A 20,611-nucleotide genomic window follows, 5' to 3' on the forward strand; every position below is an offset into this window, starting at 1 on the left:
GTTCTCCAGTAAGTTACTGACTGCAGTAAAATTTCGCTCCCAATCCCCTTTTTATATTTTTCCAATCATAAAATGTTTTTGATGTTAAAAGTATATTCCTGAAGCCAAATGTGGAAGCTTACCAACAGCCTGGTAGAGCAGAGAGCGAAGAAGTTCCACCTCAGTTGCTAATTCTGCCAGGCGAAAGTGCACTATTTGGTTATGCAGTACTGGCTGGTTGGATATTTTCCGTTGGCGAGTGTAGTCAATAGTTTCTTCTATTACATTTTCCATTGGTGCCAGGACTACAGGAATCAAAGCAAATAACAGCAGCTGTTTTTACTCCAAGGTTTTGGGGTGTGTGTGGTTTGTTAAAAAGGAAGACTTTTTTCTTCTCCCAGATTGTGTAAAATAGGTACAATGAATAAATTAGTTTTTCTAAAATGAATTATTTTATGGGTCTCATTTGGTATTTATAATTTCAATTCCCTGCAAATGTCTGTCATTCCCATATGTCTTGAAGAAAGATTTTAGAAAGTACTGTATATACTGTATTTATAATCTGGAATATTAAAAACACCTTCTTTTCCATCTCTACTGCCAGTACTCTAGTCCATGCTTCGATAATCTCCTACCTGGAATTCTGTAACCTCCTTCTCTCCATCCACCTCACCCCTTCCAGGCCATCCAGATGGCACAGCTGCCAAACTTCTTCCCTGCCTCATCACCAGTCTTTCCTTCAGGTATTCTACATCCCATTCTGCATCACTTTTAAGATTACTCCGTGGTTCAGGCTCTTCATTAGTCACCCATCACTCTCCTCTGTGGACTTTGTGCTCTGCTGGTTCTGCCTCCCTCCATGACCCCTTTGCTCCCTTCCCAAAAAAGTGCCTGCATGCTGTCCCCACACTCTGGAGTATCTTCTCTTATCCTGCACATAATGCAGCCTCCCTCTCACCCTTCAAATACGTCATCCTTATCGACCTCAAACAACACACTCCCTCAAACATCAATCCTCCAATTCGCTCTAAAACAACATACATTTAAAACATTAAAATACACCCACAAAATAAAAACAAGACCCAATAGGCATTACAGGCGCATATTGTACCACCCCACCAACCCCCTCATTCTGTGTATTCTTTCTCCCCTCCCTCAATCTCTTGCCCCTGCCATCTCCCATACAGTGTTCTATCTTGATATGAAAAATTTAAGCCCTGATCTTGAGAGTGACTGCATGCAAAAGGATTGCTGCACCTATGCAGACCCTCATTAACTTCACGTTATGTAAAGTGCCAGTCACATGGATGGTGCTATTTACAAATTTTAAATGACAATAATAAAATTGAAAGCAACAGAAAAAGGATTAGACTGAGTCATAATAGTACTCGATGGTTGTCTGCCATGTTAATCTTAGGAGTGCAGTAAACATGGAATTTTTTTGCCCTGTAGTTGTATAGTATTTTTGGATAACATTTGTACTGGTACAGATGGCCAGGTAAGGCCTATATATCAAGTAAATTCCACGTAAGCCCTATTTAAATGGTCCATAGTTGTTGTGTTGGCTCTCTGAACAGGAGTGAATTTCACCCTTTGTGTGGGAGCTGTACTGTCTAAAAGGAGCAGCCATTAAAAAAAAAAGAAGAAGAATCGAATTATACAATATTATACATTCAGCAACTGCATGAATGAAAATGAAAAAAAGATAACATTACTTTCACAATGTCAGTAAGGTGTTGCCAACCCCTCCCCCACAAAAACCCAACAAAACAAATAAAAATCTAGGAAAAGCAAACTATTAACTACAATCAGCAGGATCTGAAAATTCTTTATTTTGCATATATGACCTTGTGGCCCAAATATTGTGTCTACAACATGCACAAACTCCATTTATCTGGAACTTTGTAAGAACTAATTTGGTTCAGAAAGACTTGAAGGAATTGATCTAACTCTGAAAACACAGAGAAATAGATAAAGAGAATCCTTTAAGGGCAAGTGCTTATATCACTAACATGGCAAAGCATAAATGTACAGCAAATAAAAATAAAACAGAGATGTTACTAAAGTTATTAGTGCCAACATACTTATACAGCAAGAGATTGTACATCTTACTAGAGATATGATAATTACAGATACTGAAGTATCTTTCCCTATGTTAACAATAAACTTTCATTTTCTCTGTATAGTCTATACCCTTCTTCTTCAGCATGAAATTTCACCAAAGCCATATCACTGCTGTCTGGCTGTTTCTCTTGTCATGTAACCTTCCGTACATGTTGGGTCAACCTAAACCTAAAGGAACCAAGAATTCTGAACTGAGCCGGTATATAGGAACATAAGAGTTACTAAACTTGATAAGACCATTGGTCCATAAAGTCCAGTGGCCTCAAAGCATGGTGTAAGAATCCTACAGTAGGCCTGTGTGTGACAATCTGCTCCCCTGAACATAACTTCCAATGCCTAGTCTTTCTGCAACTCTCCTTAAACTAGAAGAAATGAAACCCAATAACCACCTCAAACGCACCAAGAAATCTGTTATCTGCCACCAGAGAATACACTCTGAGGAGAAAGTCCAGGATATACACTTTAACACACTTAAAACTGCTGTCACTGAACAAGGACACTCCACCAGAGAAGCAGATCGCATCATGGAAGAGGCCACACAAATAGCCCAAGAGAAGCTGCTTCAGTACAGAAATAAACTCCCCTCTCACCACACACACTTAGTTGTCACCTACCATACTCCACACGAGAACCCATTTGGGATATGATCAAACAATTACAACACATACCCAATGGGGACCACATCCTGAAATAAATATTTCCTGAACCCCCTCTTCTGCCTTCAAACAGAAGCTTTCCAAGCTTATCATCAGAAGCAAGCTCCACACAGACTATGACACACCAATTCAAATCAGCATCAGCCCCTGCCAGAACAACAGATGCAAAACAGGAGTAACGAGTAGAAGTAGGGAAGTGATTTTACCTCTGTATATGGCATTGGTCAGACTGACACAGAAATAGTTCATACATTGCTTGGGTCAACATTTTTAAAAAGATAGTGACAAATTGGAGAGGGTGCAAAAAAGAACCACAAAAATGATTCTAGGGTTGGAGAAAAGCTTTACAGTGAGAGACTTAAGGAGTTCAATCTGTTCATTTTATCAAAGAACAAATTGAGAAATGACTTGATTACAGTGTATAAGTATCTTCACAGGTGTTAAAGGGCTCTTTAGTGTAGTGAGGTAAGACATAACAAGAACCAGTGCCAATGCCTGAACACTGAAGCCAGACAATCTAATTAGAAATAAGGCACACATTTTTAACAGTGAGGTTGATTAACCACTGGAACAAACTACCAAGGAAAGTAGTGGATTTCCCATCTCTTGATGTCTTCAAACAAGAAGTTATTGTGCTTATTTCTGGAATAACTAGGTGAAATGTGATACACAGGAGGTCAGGCTGAATACACTTCCGGTCCCTTCTGTCCTTAAACTCTATGATTCTATGATGTAATTCAAAGTTTCTCTTCCCTTCTGCTTTTATGTGGCAGGAAAGTGGTTAAAATTTGAGTAGCCTTCTCAGCGGGACAGTTGTTGGAATGTTCACTCATCCCTGCGGAGGGGAAACCCAGCTATTCAGTTACTGTGGTGATTTTGAGAACTAGTCAGAAATGAGAGATCTGCAAATTAAAATTAAAAAATTATTTGACAAGATTTCAATGGGAACAAAGCTGTCTTTTCTTTGCATACGATCCACAAGGGACAGATGGTAACTGCTGTGTAATGACATGCTAATTAATTAAGAAAAAAACTTCTGTTTGATTTTGATGGGACAGGAAGAAGAGCAGAATGATACAAATAGCTGCAGGAAGAATTTTGTGACAGCCTGACTCCTTTTATTTTACTTTTTTTTTTAAAAATACTTTGTATTTTAAGCTTTAGCAGCAAATCTTTCTCTTTGTTATGGAAATAATTCTGCAGTTGATCCCAGTGGTAAGGGACAGCTCATGACTGACTTTGTGGATATACAAGACTGAGGAGATGGAGGCAGGAGTTACGCCCAGCCGAGGATATAGACACAGTCATGATTCTTGCACTCTCTGGATGAAATTCCCCTCTGTACAGAGAGCCAGCATAAGGCAAACAGGAAAAATCAAGTTTTGCCCCTTTAGCTCTGGGCTGGAGGAAGAATGCTCAGTTGCTCTGGGCTTGTCTACGAGTGGCTCTGTTGGTGCAATGTACACAAGTAACTGTAGTCAATGTACCTTGCGTTTAGTAGCCACGCTGTCTCCACTATGCTATGTCAATGGGAGATGCTCTGTCTTTGAAATAGCTTATGCTTCTCGTTCTGGTGGAGTACCAGAGTCAATAGGAAAAGTGGTTGGCAATCGACTGAGCATGTCTTCACCAGACCCGCTCAATCAAGGCCGTTGCATTGATGGCTGCAGCACCAACAGAGCAGCCTAGTAAAGACAAGCCCATTGAAGGGATGGTGCATGCACAGTCTAGTCAGCACTAGGAACTAGGGGAGGCTGGAGCATGCTCAGGGATGGTGGAATCGTTAGAGATATTAAGTGTGAATGAAGCTCCAGCAAGTCTCTACAGAGCATATTTAAACTCTGACTTTTCAGAGGCTTAGCGCTTGGCTTAATTTGGGCAGATTTTCACGGGGCTGGCAAAAGGCACATCCCTCACACAAAGGCCACCCCCTACCAAATTTCAAGTCCCCACTCCAAAGCATGAGGATGCTACAGCTGTTCAAAGAAAAGGTCACTAGCTTGTTTTTAAGAGGAGAAAACAGCCTATTTTTTCCTAGCCTCATTGTCAGAAATGGCTGAGCCATTTTGGATGACATTTCCCAGAAGAACTGATCCTGAATACAGATGCCCAGCATGTAAAATTTCAGCCTGAACAATTAAAGGTGGACAAAGTTACAAGCAACTGAAAACAGTGTCATATAATGGGCATGCTGGGCAACCCTAATAACAGGCAGAGGTACCAGTCCTGCCTACAATATATTTACATAACTTTGAAATTTTAGCAAAGATAATCTTATTAGAGTGGGCCAAATAATACTATAAACTAACCAAAATGCAAATATTGTAAAAGAGTGAATGCTTCAGGAGGCTGGTGAAGGGACACAGGTTTGAATAGGTCCTGGGTTAACCGTGATTGAAATTTGATACCATTTGATTACTGTTTGGTAATCCAAATTAAGTTTATTATTAATAATACTCAGCACTTGTGTAGTACTTTATGCACTAATAAAGTATTAACAAATGCAAGCTGTCACAGTCCAAATGCTAGCTGTCACAATCCAGTTCTCAGTCAATAAGTGTCTGCATCACAAGACCACCACCACCACAAAACTTAAAGGAGGCTCCATAAAAACAACAGACAAACAGAAAACCCTCCATTTGCTTCTGCTTAAATTCTGCAAAATTCCCAGTGACTCCAACTGGAGCAGGAGCAAGCTCTAAATGGGTCTAGAAACTAAGCCACACTCTCATCCCCACAAGAGAGACCTTCCAGTTCAGGGTTGAGACACAATGGCAGAGCAGCATGAGAAAATTTGTCCTACCACTGCTCATGGTGTACCTGTACCTAGGTGAAATAGAGGGTTTGAGATGGAGAGCTGTTAAAGAATAGCACCTTTATACAGCCACTACATTCACTTAAGAAAAAAACAGAAAATTATAACTTCTCCATTATAGTCAGTTTCAGAAGGTCCTTATGGTAAATCCATGGTTGCTATTTTCCATGTGTATTATGATCACTTTTTGTTCCACTGGCACCCCACAAACAGTAATGTCGTATTTGCAGTTTTCTTCATGCTGCGGTCTGAAAGCGCCGGGAAAAAACAAACAAACAAAAACAAACAAACAAACAAACCTCCTTCCCCCCAAAAACAAACCCAAGCCCAAAACAATCAACCAAAAACCAAACAATGAAAACCCCACTGTGCCTCACTAGTAATATCCATAGTTTACTTTCTTTCCATTTTTATTCCATCTACACAAAGATAAAGTTATCCATGTGTAGACTGTGACCAATTTTATAAAAATAAATTACAAGAGGTAACTGCAATTCACCACCAGAAAAGTAAATTTTGTTAGTCATTTTGTAAGAGTGAGTCTTATCTCTTACCAGGAGTACTTACTGTTAGCTACTGCCCATAAACGCTCTTCTTGGAATTGCAACATCTGGTATGTAAAGCCCATTCCTTCCTCCCCGATAAGATATTTGTTGGGAACTCTGACATCTTCGAAAAAGATCTGTGCTGTGTCTGATGATCTCATGCCCATCTTGTCTATCTTTTTAGCAATGTGTACTCCTAAAAATAAAGATATATTAGGAAGGATACAGGAAATAAGAATCTAGGGTATATTTTATATATAATATATACTTAAATATGTGTAATAATAAATAAATAATAATAAATAATAATAAAATAAATTTAACAAAAGAAAGAGTTTTGTACTAAAGTTTGTACATTTCCATGCTTAGGCTATAATAAAATCCTAAATTTAAGAAAAAATAAAAGTGCCCTAAACCATAACATTTCTACCCTACCTATTAGAATGCCACTATTTTTAATGAGCAAATCAGAATTCTCATAATCCTAAAAAAATTAATGATTTGCTAGTAGAAATGGCCTTCATTTTAATGGACCTCTAGAAATCTAGCAATATCAGGTTAGCTTTTATGTGTTATTTTATAACTGTATAAAATGCAGAAAATAATGTAACTTTTTGAGTGACAGCACTGCAATAAAGCCAGTAATAGATATTTAAGAATACAAACATTTTATCTGTGCATTTTGTAACCTCTGAGTTATCTTTTAATTATATGAGCAATTCTGAATTCGTAAGTATCTGTGGTTTAGTCTCACACAATGTACAGGTTGTCATATCAACTCATTTTCAGCATTAATGAAATTAAGTCCAAGACTTTCCTTTCCCTGTATTATTTTGCAATAACAGCATTTTTCTTGAAAGGGGGTAATTGTCTAGTCAAAACTGTCTCTCTCTGTCCAGTGAAATTAAAATAAAAAGTCACATTACATATATATTAAAATACAAGACAACTAACTTCAGTTATTCTCTCATTTTCTTTTGCCAGCTAGCAGTGACCATTTCGCATCTGGACCGTTAAGATTTAAATCACTTGAAATTAATCCCCAAACAGTATCATAAGCACAGAGGAATTTTTTTTTTTCTTTTCACATGAGAAAAAAAAGCATTTCTGCCTGTGGTAGTCTTGAGTGGCATCTAAATGCATATTGCACATTACTTAATCCTCTTGAGAGTATCACTCTTGATATTTTATTAATTGCTCTTTTATGAAAGCAGTTTAAGCATCAGACATTGGGGAAAATGTGTTCTGGTCCACACTGAAACCCTTATTCTCACTGATGATCAGTCATAAAAGCAATCCCACTGAAGTCAGAGGAACTAATCTTGTGCTCCCTGAGGTGTGAAATTTATTCTTGCAGAGATGGGCCAATGAACCACTTAAGATGTGCATAAGTCTTAGGTGGTGAAATTTCACCTAACATAAATAAAATGTGTACAATCTAATTTCAAATTGCCTCTTCTTTACCAACATGGTAATTTGCCAGGCTGTATCATTCACTCACTCCAACAAGGAGAGCCAAACCAAAACAATACGAGAACTCCTCCTTGGCATATAGAGAGCGGATGAGTTTTGCTCCAGGAGGTGGGCCCAAATCCATAATTTTATTCAGCATTACCGAGTTATTCATCTCCATAGTAGACATGATGCCAGATTGGGTTGAAATAAATGTTGTGCTCCTCTAGCCACAGAGTTATTAGTGGCTTGTGCAACTTTAAATGACAAACACCATGTTACTGCAATGGTAAAACTGCATGGCTGACAAAAATGACAAAATTAAAGTTAAATGAATTACCTTAACTCTCTCTCCTTATGTTTATTATGTATTAAAACACAATCTTTATTTACACGATTATACACTATGAATCAAATAATACCATCTCCCATATGCATTTTTATATAACAAATAAATATAATGCCATCCTACTTTATTGTATTATTGTATATGTAATATCTTGTACTGTGTGTATAGCTACAGTCCACAAAAATAATTTTTATTAAAATTGCACAATATAATAATTGAACAACTTACAACAGATAAAATATTGTATACTATTATATAGTAATAGTGAAAATGTGCTCACATATAGGGGCGTATGTTTAAAATTACACCATAAACACTTTCAGTCACTATGTCTTTTCAGTTATGGTTCAAAAATACTTCTTACTTTAAATAATTTACTTAGTAAAACTAAATACTTAATCTCTGGAAATATACATATGTTTTAAATGCTCTTATGGAGAAAAAAGTTTGTAACTTGTGCATCTATGAATATATTGATAACTTTTTAATTGGTAGCATATAAATATAAATTCTGTGCAGTAATTCTCACTCACTAAAAAAAGAGTTTAACAGTGTTTTTGGAAGATGAAAGATGAACACAGACGTTTACAATTTCTATCCACCAACGCTCCATGTGTATTATAAAGATAAAATAATACACAATATATTTTGCGGATTGGATGTAGCTGAACAGAGATGGAGTGGGGTGGGAGTGGGGCAGGACTGGAACCAGGACAGCTTTTGTGGACCCTCTCCAAGACTAAAACACTGGATATTGTGATATTATTGTTCAGAATTTCACTTTAATCTGCTTTTAATTATGTTTGTAAGGTATTAATTTTGTCCTTGGCAATTACTTAACCTATCAATTCCCATAGTAACTTATAAACTACTTCAATACAAGCGTATTGATAGACTTTTTTAAATCAGAAGAACTCTTTGTGTTACAGTAGCTTTGACATCAGAGGCTGAAGTCTGCAAAATATTTAATTTCTGCTCTTTGTCCCTTTCTGATCATCCCTTTATTCAGTGAATTGTGGGTGCACTTGACTGCCTATCATTTAATATTTCAGAGTGACATGGTTACTTTAATGTAACACTGATTTGAGGACACATATACTGAGGACACACATACTGTAAAACACAATAAAAAGAAAACTGTAAGAAAAATAATTCAGTGCTTTTACCAGGTAGGTTCATTGGTAGACATATAAGAGATTTATTTTGGTGGGGAGGTCCTTCACTGGAATTTGCCAGCAGGCACATCCAGTCAGCTTGACACCCAGAAGTAATCCACATCTTGCCACCATTTATAACATAGTCATCACCTTTTCTTACTGCTGTTGTCTTGATATCTATTTAAAAACAAATGTGAAATAAGAGGGAACAGGTGATTCAGGTGTAATTGGTATGGTTAGTCCCTCAGTCACATCAGTCAGATAGCTAGCATTCACTCAATGCTCAACAACTGTTGAGAATCGTGGAAGCAAATGCTAAAGATACCGTAATTGTTCAGTTGCCTTTGTTTAAGTCATACTTCAGATTAAAAAATATCAGGTACCATAATAGGAGTGTGCACACAACCTTTACATTTGAATGACTACTCTACTCTACTACACTTTAGGTCATCTAAAGGAGAAGATGAATGAAATGAAACCAATGAGAAATGTGAAGAACCAGATCATCTAGGCTGTCCTAAAGTTAGCCCATCTGTCACTGGACTATTCCCCCTGCCTAAAGGGAACCTCGTGTGAAAAAGAGCCACTTTAGTAAACATGGCCAGGGCTCCCTTATGCCTGATTGATCCTTGCTTGCCACTTGGAACTACTGGCAGCTGGTACATATAATAGTAGCCTTACACCAGGGAACAGACCCCTCTCCCCCAAGTCTGGGTAAGCACAGAGGTGACTGAAGGCCTCCTTTGCAACCCATATTTCCTTCCTCAGCTGCACTGAGCATTCCTCCCCCTCTTCAGTTAAACAAAGACCTATAAGAATAAAAACAGATTACCTTTGATTTTCTCTTTTATTCCAAGTGTGTTATGCCAATCAAGTTAGATGATAAATAACACATAACTAAACAGAGTATTTAAGTCACCAAGTATCTGAACCACACCATCCCAAAATTAAAACCGTATTTAGAAAGTTCTGATATTGATTTAATTAAACTAGAAAGACATTTGTTAAAATAATTTGTCAGTGCAGTGTTTCTCCAGCTAGTTACTTCAAAGTTAATTTACTTCCTTTTACTGGAAATAAAACTACTGGTGATAACAGTGAACTTTCCTACAAGCACAGGCAATTTTCTGGAAAGAAAACGATGGTGGATGGTACAGAGGGATTTAGATGTATCATTTCCGTTAATGTTATTGGGACTAAACCCCCACATGTAACCTTGAATAATGATCCTGGACATATATTTGTCTTTAGAAATCATAAATCAAAGTGTAATCTCTGTTTTTGACAGAGCAAATATTCAAGAAATGAAACATTTTACATGGTTTTATTGACCAAGAAACTTCAGCCAGCATGAGATATAATCTCATTATCCCTGTCTGCAGGAGCAATTTGTACCATTATAACTTCTACAAGTTCATATGAACTACTGTAATTTGTTAAGAGAGCTGTGTGTCTAAACTAACCATCTTGGCCTGTGTAAATCTGTTTACTGTGTCCACAAACAGCACCACTTCCAACCACTACAGTACCAATTCATGGTGGGTTCCTCTCCCATGGGTCCCTGAAGCAAGGGGCTGTGGGAGTAGCAATCAACATCTGGAGATCTAATGTATCAAATTATTTTTCTGCAAAACACATTCCATTTAATTGTTCAAGATACAGGCTGTTTTATGTATTGAAAAATGTCTACATGGAGAGTTATTCCAGAATAGCTATTCTAATTAAGTATTCCTAATGAACTTCATGTATTGGTGCTCTTATTCCAGAATAATAGTGCCATAATTCTCAATCCATTTTGTTCTGGAATAAGAACGTCCACTATGGAGTTAATCAGGAATCGTTACTCCACTTTAAATTCATACCCTACTTTATTCCAGATTAACTTTCATGTATAAATAAATTCTTAATTTATAACATAGTCTGTAGGTACTGAAACAAGAAAAGGCATAAGATTGCATATGTTGCACTACAAAAACTTGTATGCTTAACATGACAAAATAAATTAGTTCTAAACAAGAAAATAATCAACACTACAGGAGGCATTTTACACTCCACAGAGTGGTCACTGAAGGTGCTGGAAGGATGTATTGCAACAGTGCTGATGAAATGCCAGGGCTTTCAGTACATATTAGTATTGAAACAGTGAATACAAGGGTGGTGAGATTAGCTTTGAACGAACACAACGGCAATTGTGCTGGCAATCCCTGGGCACAGTTCCAAGCACTCTTGTATATTTGGACAAGAGATGTATTGCAAGCATGGTAGGTATTTGCAGTGCTCATTTTCTAGCACAGACAAGGCTAGTGAAGTGAAACTGAATAGGTGCAATTAGTAAATAAAGACAAAAGGACAACCAATAAACAAAGACAGCAAAACTCTAGGGTCAGTATGAAAGGTATCTGTAAAATTTCTTCCAACTTTATAAAAGTATACTTTAGTTTGATAATAATTTCAGGCATATTAACATTTTCCTGCATTCCACAAGATTACTATCTACCCTAACTTATTTAGACAGTGGAATCAGTTGAAAAGTACAATTCACAGCAGGATCTGCAGTGAAGGAGTCACTATGAAATCATAGAGGGAATGGAAGAAAATGAGCATTATGATACATTAATGGAGTTTCCAGCACAATGCCCAATATTTTCCAGTTGTCACCACTGCAAACAAGTGTCAGATCTACATCAGTAAGTGTTGCAAGGGTTATGTCTACATCAGTAACCAGTGCTGGTCTAAGGCTATTTTCTGCAATATGGAGAATTAACATATTCAGTCTCTTCCAGCACAGAATACTTTTCTTCTGAACAATGAGCCAGATTCAGCAATGATGTAAAGAATGACACCTCCCCACTTTATTGTACAATCTCTTGTTAGTTGTGCTTTTCTTTATTCTCTGGTGAGGCGGTAAATAATACTAGTTTCATATATCTGTTGAATGACAAATCAGTGCAAATTACTACCACGTTACCACTTAAAGCCATTGACACCCATTTCTGACCAGTTTATAATTTACACTAATATTTACGTCACTGTGGAATATGGCTGAGAGACTTCCATGGTCTTGTTGGTCTGTTCCCCTTTTCTGACCTTACCCACGCTAGTCATTTTTCCTAGAAATTTCCCACCAATGCCTCCATGGGCGTAGCAGTGATGGGAGAGCCCATATAAACAGGGTACTGACATTTTAATCATCACGCCATCTAAGATTCGCTCCAGTATATTTCCTTTAGCAACCCTAAGCATAATCAGTTTGCTTACTTGCAACATCTGACCCTGCTCCAGGTTCACTGACTCCTAAACAAGCCACCATTTCTCCAGCAATTGTTGGTACAAGGAACTGTTGTTTCAGCTCATCAGAACCAAATCTGCAATGAACGAAGGGAAACACAAGCTATTAAAGGCTTTCGAAGGGGATTTATACATATAAAAGCTAGTCTTTCTTCATGAGACACACTCCACCCACATAACACGTAAATAATTTATCTCTATGGGGTGGTCCAAGCCCAAGGACAGGATAAAGATCCTCTAAGCTCACATTCCAACCCATGGCTGGAATAGCAGCCCTAACGACTTTGTATCCATTGTGTTGGGGGCGTATGAATCTGTATTAATATGGATCCAACCGCCCCCCCCCCCCAGCTTTCTATACCAATCTGCATTGGGCTAGTATGAAGACCATTTCCGCAGTGTGCCTTCTGTACCACGACTTATACAGCAGACCCTTATACACAACCTCTAAACATGTCTTAAGTGGTGTGAAGCGTCTTGTGCTAGACTGCTGCATGGCAGGTGATTTTCACCCACCATGAATGTTAGTACTGCAGGTGTTAGATAGGGTACATCTTAAACTGGTTTTAAAACATGCTGGGAAATCCATTATTGCTTTTTCCCACCTGGACTCCCTGCAGCCCCCACCCATGCAGAGGTAAGAAAGGAAACAAGCAAACCCACTGGCAGAATTTTTCTTCTGTAAACTTAAAAAAAAAAAATTAATACTTGACTTCAGCCCTGTTCTGACAATATACAGCATCTGTGAAACTGCGGTTCAGCAACTTCGCTACATTGAGACGTTCAAGAAAAAATTATGCTCGCTTGCAAGAAGTTAACTGTGTTTTAAAGATCTTAGTTTTATGAAAAAGTAAGCTTGTTTTCCAGCATTAAAATACATGTCAGGGAGAAAAAAATATTCAGTTATTCAGGCAAAACTCCCACTGTGTTGGCTGTGTAAAAAATGTATGTTGTTCAAACAAGCCCACTTTAAACAAGCAACACTATACTAATCTGCCTCCATTGTTACTTACTGTGCTACGATTTTTTGTGCTATCTGCAAATTTTACCGGCAGTGTATTTATATTTTCTTCCAAATCACTGAAAGAAGTTGAAGAGAATGAAGCCAAGAGCAGACCTTTGCGAGACCCCACTAGAAGCATACCCACTGGATGACAATTCCCCATTTACAGTTATTTTTTGTGATCTAACAACTACCATTTTTTTTGAACCCACTTAATATTGGCTACAAGGATTTTGCACACAGCTATTTTTTTTTTCATCAAAATGTCATGTGGGGCTAAGTCAAATGCATTATATAAAATGTAAGCGTATTATGTCAATATTTACCTTTACCAACCAAACTTGTAATCTCATCAAAATATGATATCAGATTTGTTTGCCAAGAGTTATTTTCCATAAAACCATACTGACTGGCATTAATTATGCTACCATCTGTTAATTATTTACTGATCATATCCTTTATCAGCTTTTCATGATTTGTCCAGAATCGATGTCAGGCTAATTGGCCTATAGCAACACAGGTCATCCAGTTTACCCTCTTTAATTATTGGCACATTAACTTCAAGGCAGGTATTGCAATTTACACCACCCGAGGATCTTCCCTTCAGTCAGATGAGCAGGACGGGTGGGAGAACCTGGTAGGTCTGATCTGAATACTAAGCTGAGAACTTTCACTACATCGGTGCATATGGGAGCTGCACTTGATTAATCCTGTTCCTGCTGATATCACATCATGTCAGCAGACCCAATTATAGGAACACCAAGAAACAAACTATGAAGCCTTTGCTCTTTCTCCCCATATACTGGGCCAATTTCTATTGGTTTTATTCATGCAGAAAGAGCTCTCTGAAGACTCCCTTATGGCCTTCTTGCCAGGGATGATCAACTGTGGCTGATCATTCACCAAACAAAACACAAAAATGAATAAATGTTATAGGCGCGGCTGCTAGCACTGCCTGTTATTAAAGCTGCCCAACACTTCCTTTATAAGACTTGGTTTTTAGTTGCTTATACCTTTACCAAACTTTAATTGTTTGGGGCTGATATCTTCCATGACGAGTGTTTGCTTTAGGCTGGATTTTCTGGAAAGTTTCAGCCAAAACAATTCAGCTGTTTCTGAAATCAAGATCAGGGAAAATACAATGTCTTTCTATTTAAAAAAAATACTGACAACTTTTTTTGTTTGCAAAACTCTAGTGCACCCATGTTTTGGAAAAGGGAGCTGAAATTTGGCCGGGGGTGATCTTTATGACAGGGATGTGACTTCTGCTGTTCCTCTGAAAATCCACCTAAAATTTGCCAAGTTATAAGACTTTGTAAAATCTCAAGTTCACACACTCTCTTAGACTTCTTAGAGGTCAGTAGCTAAAATCTCCAGAGATTCCATCTATACAGAGCATGCTCTAGCCCCTCACAACTCCAAGTGCTTACGGGACTGTGCATGTACCATTTCCACAGAGCAACGCAGCATGTTCCAGGCAACCTTAATTCTAACATTTCCTCACATTTGAGTGCTTGACTTTGCAACCTTAGTGTTCTTTTAACATATTTTTATGTGTAATATATATTAAATTAAAGCTCCTTAGAAACATTTTTTTCCCCAGCCCATTGTATAAGCTACTAAGTCCCAATTGTGGCACATTAATCTTTAATGTTAAAATACTTACATAGAAACGATCCATTCTTTTTTGTCCCATACTTGGAATTCATGTCATTCCACCAACATTATTGTTAATATTGAAGCTATGATTAAATATTATACTGTAGATGATGCTAAATGGGGTGAAAAAAAAAAAAGCCCACAGCAAGATCCAAATCCCATTAAATTTCCTTGATCCACTTCTTAGTTCTGTTTATATGCACTCATTTAAAAGCTGAAAGCCCTCTTAATTCATCTTAAATAGCAATACATTTACTTTCTGACAGATGATTCTTGCTGCATTGAATGAAAATATGTCTACTGTGCATCACTATTCTGATTTAATAGAGCTGATGATCATCTTCTTAAAGTGTGTGTGTGTGTGTGTGTGTGTGTGTGGGGGGGGGGGGGGGGGGAAGCTGACAGTTTTAATTCTTTTTTTTAATATTCCTAGGGAAAAAAAGCTGTTCTGAATTGAATTGATTAATTAGTAAGGAAGGAACGTTTCTAATTAGGACTGACACTTTCTGACATACTGTTAGCTGCAAAATGTAGTTTTGAGTATGAACAGTTGCAGATGGTTCTTTACACTATACTCAGCATTTGATTAAACCACATCAAGCTTTCTTGTTTTTGAGCTCACACATTCAACTGGATGATCATCTAACCTACTTCAAACTAGATATCAAGTCTTCTGGGATAAGGTACCATTCCTTACACAGGTGGTTCAGCAATTCTTGTGAGATTAAATGTAACAGCTGATCATGAATGAACATCAGTAAATTCAAAAGGACCAAATCCTGACATGAATGACACAGCTACTTTTAGTTACTCATTATCAAAGGAAATAATAAAGCAGAAAAATAGACTTTGATGAGAAAATCTTAGCTACATCTGCATTATTCCACAACGTGCAACAATGAAAATGATTTAAATGATTTTGCTCATTCACAGTCAAGTAGTATATATATCAATTCCAAATAGCCTCCTACTCAGCCTGGAATTAATTTGTATATTGTAAGTGAATAGAACACCTTCTGGAACAAAGCCCATTCAGCCACAGGGTCGAAGGTTGGATGATTTCCACTCAGTCTCCATTAGGCTGAAATTCTCAGAGTAAAACAGAATTTAATATGACTTTAGCATGGGCATGTCTACACATGAAAGTTATTTTCAGATTAACTTGAATTTTGGGGGGGATAAACTGCCTTGTGTCCACACAAGTTTTTTCTCAATCACCTGGCGCCTCAATACTCATTAGAAAATCCACTTTAAAAGTGAATTTCCATAATAAGGTTGGCATGAATATTGAATTAACTATTCCTCCACTGTCAGCCCTCCCACGGTTTCGCTACACACCTAGATCAACCTGTTTATTTACTGTGTGCCCTTTACTGCTCTGGGATCATCTTGACCAGTATCACCATCCTGTTTAAATGCTGGTGCTCAGCCAGGTGCCCTCATTGCAATTCAGCTCCCAGACTCCAATAGTGAGGGTCAGAAACCTGGGCAATGCACAGGAGGTTATTGATGGATTTCTTGTGGTTGGGGTTCCTGAACTTTTTTGCAATCATTGATGGGACCCATGTGCCTATTCTTTGCCCCTCACACCAGGCCTTGCAGGTCATCATCACTTATGGTGCTGCAAGGCCTGGCTGATCACCATAGAATGATGAGGGGGCAGCAGGGAGCAGGTCAGTAATTGTATGTGCACCTCTGCAGGCTGTCCTTACCTTGGAGGATGTTACCCTAAGGCATCTCTCCAAAAGGTAGAGAAGGATCTTGTTCAGAAACGCAACTGGCCTTTGTCATCCTGAAGTTCTGCTCCCCAGTGCTGCCGTCTGCATCACTACCCTGTCCCAACATGGGATATGCACTTATTTTGAAAAAATGCAGCTTTTTGTGGACGCAAAGTTTCAAAAAGAAATAGCTTAAGCAGTGAGATGTTTTGGGGAATTTATGTACAGCTTATGAATTCCAGTTTGATTGTATGAACTGTCTGTATCTTTATGTCTTATGACCGTCTGTTACTGTATTCTGCCCCAGGCTCCTTGTTCTACGGAGACAAGGGAGTGGTAAGCGCATGTCTATCCATGAATAGGTTGATCATTAAAGATCATCAGCATCTGAATAGCTCTTGGCCATGGGGAACAAAAAGGAGTGACTGCATCCTTCATAAAAGCGATTTTCTCCAACCTTTGTGCAGGTTGGGGCTGAGGTTTGAAGGAAAGGAATTTACCAGTAACAGGACCACAAAACTAGGTGTTAGTGTCAGATTTAAAAACTTGAGTGTGAGTGATATTGTCTCACTGGGTGACCTGAAGGATCAATGGCACACCTGGTCCAAGAACTCCATGTACTCTGCAGCCTGCAGGAGTGGTCAGCAGCGTCAGGTAAATTCACAAATGGAGGGTTTTCTTGTTGAAAGTATGAAAATAACCATGATATCCTTTGTGTTATGGTTTTGATGTTACTTTTTTTTTTTTTAAATTCTGGAACTACATCTTCGGTGACTCTCAATTTTTTGCATTGCATTGGAGAAGCGGTTAGGAGAAAGCTGGAGAATTAGGCAAATGCAGAGGGGATATTTAGGTTTTTTGGCACCCAAGAAAGTGCAGGAGGAAGTTTTGGGTTATGGGATGGGCACATGAGCTGGAAAGTTTCATCAGAAATGGTCACCAGTAAAATAATTAATTATATTGATACTTAAATTTTCGTCATCACTGGGTGTTAGCGTTAAAACAACATGAAAGGAATAAGATGAATGGGGCAGTTCACTCAGTTCAGAGCTATTGTTTTAGGCTTTCTATTGACTCTGTTAGACAAATCTATATTAGTTTGTACTCAGCTCACATGTAATTACCAGGCCGATCACTTAGGGCAAGACCATGGCTCAGCCTATACACTGGCACAGGGGAACAAGATAGCATAAAGTGCACCCTTAGCCCTGGCATGCAAGTCAGAGCACAGTGCGTGGATAAAGGCAGAGGGAAACAGCCTCCGTGGAACTGCTACTCTCTTTTTTGTGCCTTTCCCTCCAAATAATCACCACTCCTCTTAATATCCAGTGCAAGACGGCACAGTTCTGGGGTGCAAGACTGGAGAGCTGAGAGGAATTGGCTGGAGCCTCCCTTTTGATTGTTCATGAATGGCTTGGAAATCATTCATGTAACACAGTTGTGTATGTCCCTGTCTGTGGGTGTCTGCATAAGTGCACTGCTGATCAGAGATTTGTAGCTTGACATCAGCATCCCATTGTGAGGGCCCCCGTCACAATGTGAAAAGCATATTTTAAGTTCAAGTGATTCAATATTGACTAGAAGAAAAATTCAAACTGTAGAGCTGACTGTAATATTCAAAATTAAAATTTGCACTGGTTTGTTTAGTTGGCAAATCTTTCAATGTCTATTCCTATAGTGCGGATCATTTTTTCTGTTCTATATAAATTCTTATACCGCACTCACCACTTCAGCATCTGAGCATTAATCAGCATCATGGACTCACACAGTTTAATGCCATAAGGACAAACTGATTACAGACTGGGGACCGATAAGCTAGGCAGCAGTTCTGCAGGAAAGGACCTGAGGGTTACAGTGCATAAGAAGCTGGATATGAGTCAGCAGTGTACCTTGGTTGCCAAGTAGGCTAATAACATATTGGGCGGCATTAGTAGGAACATTGCCAGCAGATCTAGGGAAGTGATTATTTCCCTCTATTCAGCATTGGTGAGGCTGCATTTGGAGAACTGTGTCCAGTTTTGGGCCCCCCATTACAAAAAGGATGTAGACAAGTTGGAAACAGTTCAGCGGAGGGCAACAAAAATTATTAGAGGGCTGGAGCACAAGACTTATGAGAAGAGGCTGAGGGAACTAGGCTTGTTTAAGTCTGCAAAAGAGAAGAATGAGGGGGGATTTGAATGCAGCCTTTAACTACCTGAAAGGGTGTTCCAGGAAGGATGGAGCTACTAGACTGTTCTCAATGGTAGTAGATGACAGAACAAGGAGCAATGGTCTCAAGTTGCAGTAGGGGAGGTCTAGTTTGGATATTAGGAAAAAGTTTTTCACTAGGAGGGCAATGAAGCTCTGGAATGGGTTACCTAGAGAGGCAGTGGAATCTCCATCTTTAGAAGTTTTTAAGCTGAGGCTTGACAAAGCCCTGGCTGGAATGATTTAGCTGAGGTTAGTCCTGCTTTGAGCAGGGGGTTGGACTAGATGACCTCCTGAGGTCCCTTCCAACTCTAATCTTCTATGATTCTATGATTATCTCATCTCACCTCCTGTATCTCACAGGCCACCAATGTCAGCCACCATCTGCTCACTAAACCCAACAACCAAAATCAGACCAAAGTATTACAGCCAACTGGAGATTAAACTATTATGTGCCACAGGCAGAGAACAGGAGGAACTGAGATGCAACAATGTCCAAGGCCTCAGCAAAGGCAGAGAACTGATTAAGTGAGATAATCCCAGCAAATGACCTGCACTCCATGATACGAGGAAGGCAAAAAAAAATGCCAAGCTCACTCCCAAACTGATCTGGAGGAAAATTCATTCCCCTCCCCACATATGGCTAACACGATGTGACTACCAAGACCTTGAACTTGATTTGAAATTCTATAGGAAACCAGTGTAGACAGCAGAGAACAGGTCTGACATGCTCACAGTAGTCTGTGCTGCTGAGGAGGCATGTTGCAGCATTCTGTACTAGATGACGTTTCCTAAGCACTGAAAGCTTCATGTCCAGGTATATTACAACTTTACCCATTCTAAGCCTTCTGAGCCTCTCCCCAACATCAAAGCAATGAAGGTAGTGTGCTCTCCCACTGGAATGAGATGTTTATGTGTGTCGTCAGTTGTCTTGATCACCTTCCTAAGGGCGGTCACTGCTATATGTTGGGAAAACAATGTAAAATACAAGCCAAAACACTACAGTGGAACAAAATTCTGCTTTCAGATATCTATTGATTTCTTTTAAACCACAGGGAAGAATAAAAAATAACAAAAGCTTGTACAGGTATGGGCTATCCTCTACAATCTTATAAAATATTAGTTTTATCCTCTCCAGTAAAATAAATGAATTACAGTTGTGCTAGGAGTGATCAAAAGATAACTATAGCTACTGTATGTTGTCTTCAGGTTTCTGGTGTATTTGTGTAAGGCAATGGAAAATTCTCTTTGGAAAGATTTCCCATGAGTAAGACCTCCACATTTTTAACTATACAGAAGAAGGATCAGTATAAATCATGGAAATATATCCCTATTTTCAGACTATGGGGCTTCATGACATCAAATATGATGTTATTCAGAAAGGAAAGGAGAAGATATTATGTCCTTTTCTGCAAAACTACATAGGCATGAGTTGACTCTGTGCAATTAACTCTCTTTCTTTATCAACAATAGTTTAAATGACATATTTTAAAGAATATTAATTTTTATTATCTTTATCTATGTTTGACTTTGTTATCACCTTTTACCTTTATTATTAATCCTGCTATTAATAGTTCATCATTCCAGAATGGCCGCTATTATCTAACCCTTCAGTTTTCAGACGTGCTTGTTGCACATACATTGTTTTATTATGGCTCTGATTCAGCAAAGCACTTCAG

The 20,611-nt window shown here is 38.5% G+C and overlaps 1 protein-coding gene across 2 annotated transcripts in view; it reads right to left on the reverse strand.

Moving 5' to 3' along the window:
• LOC137162403 (probable acyl-CoA dehydrogenase 6) overlaps nucleotides 1–20,611 on the reverse strand; it is a 114,681-nt gene that overhangs the window by 6,271 nt on the left and 87,799 nt on the right. For both annotated transcript variants that reach the window (XM_067562188.1, XM_067562189.1), the window contains exons 4-7: nucleotides 12,336–12,442; nucleotides 9,087–9,254; nucleotides 6,142–6,315; nucleotides 123–284 (exon numbers count right to left, since the gene is read on the reverse strand). In XM_067562188.1, the coding sequence (XP_067418289.1) occupies nucleotides 123–284; nucleotides 6,142–6,315; nucleotides 9,087–9,254; nucleotides 12,336–12,442 (611 nt within the window). The remainder of the gene's footprint in view (nucleotides 1–122; nucleotides 285–6,141; nucleotides 6,316–9,086; nucleotides 9,255–12,335; nucleotides 12,443–20,611) is intronic.

Source organism: Emydura macquarii, unplaced genomic scaffold (genome assembly GCF_026122565.2).
Source record: "Emydura macquarii macquarii isolate MOO-44397 ecotype Brisbane River unplaced genomic scaffold, CSIRO-AGI_Emac_v2 contig_2422, whole genome shotgun sequence".
Lineage (NCBI taxonomy): Eukaryota > Metazoa > Chordata > Testudines > Chelidae > Emydura > Emydura macquarii.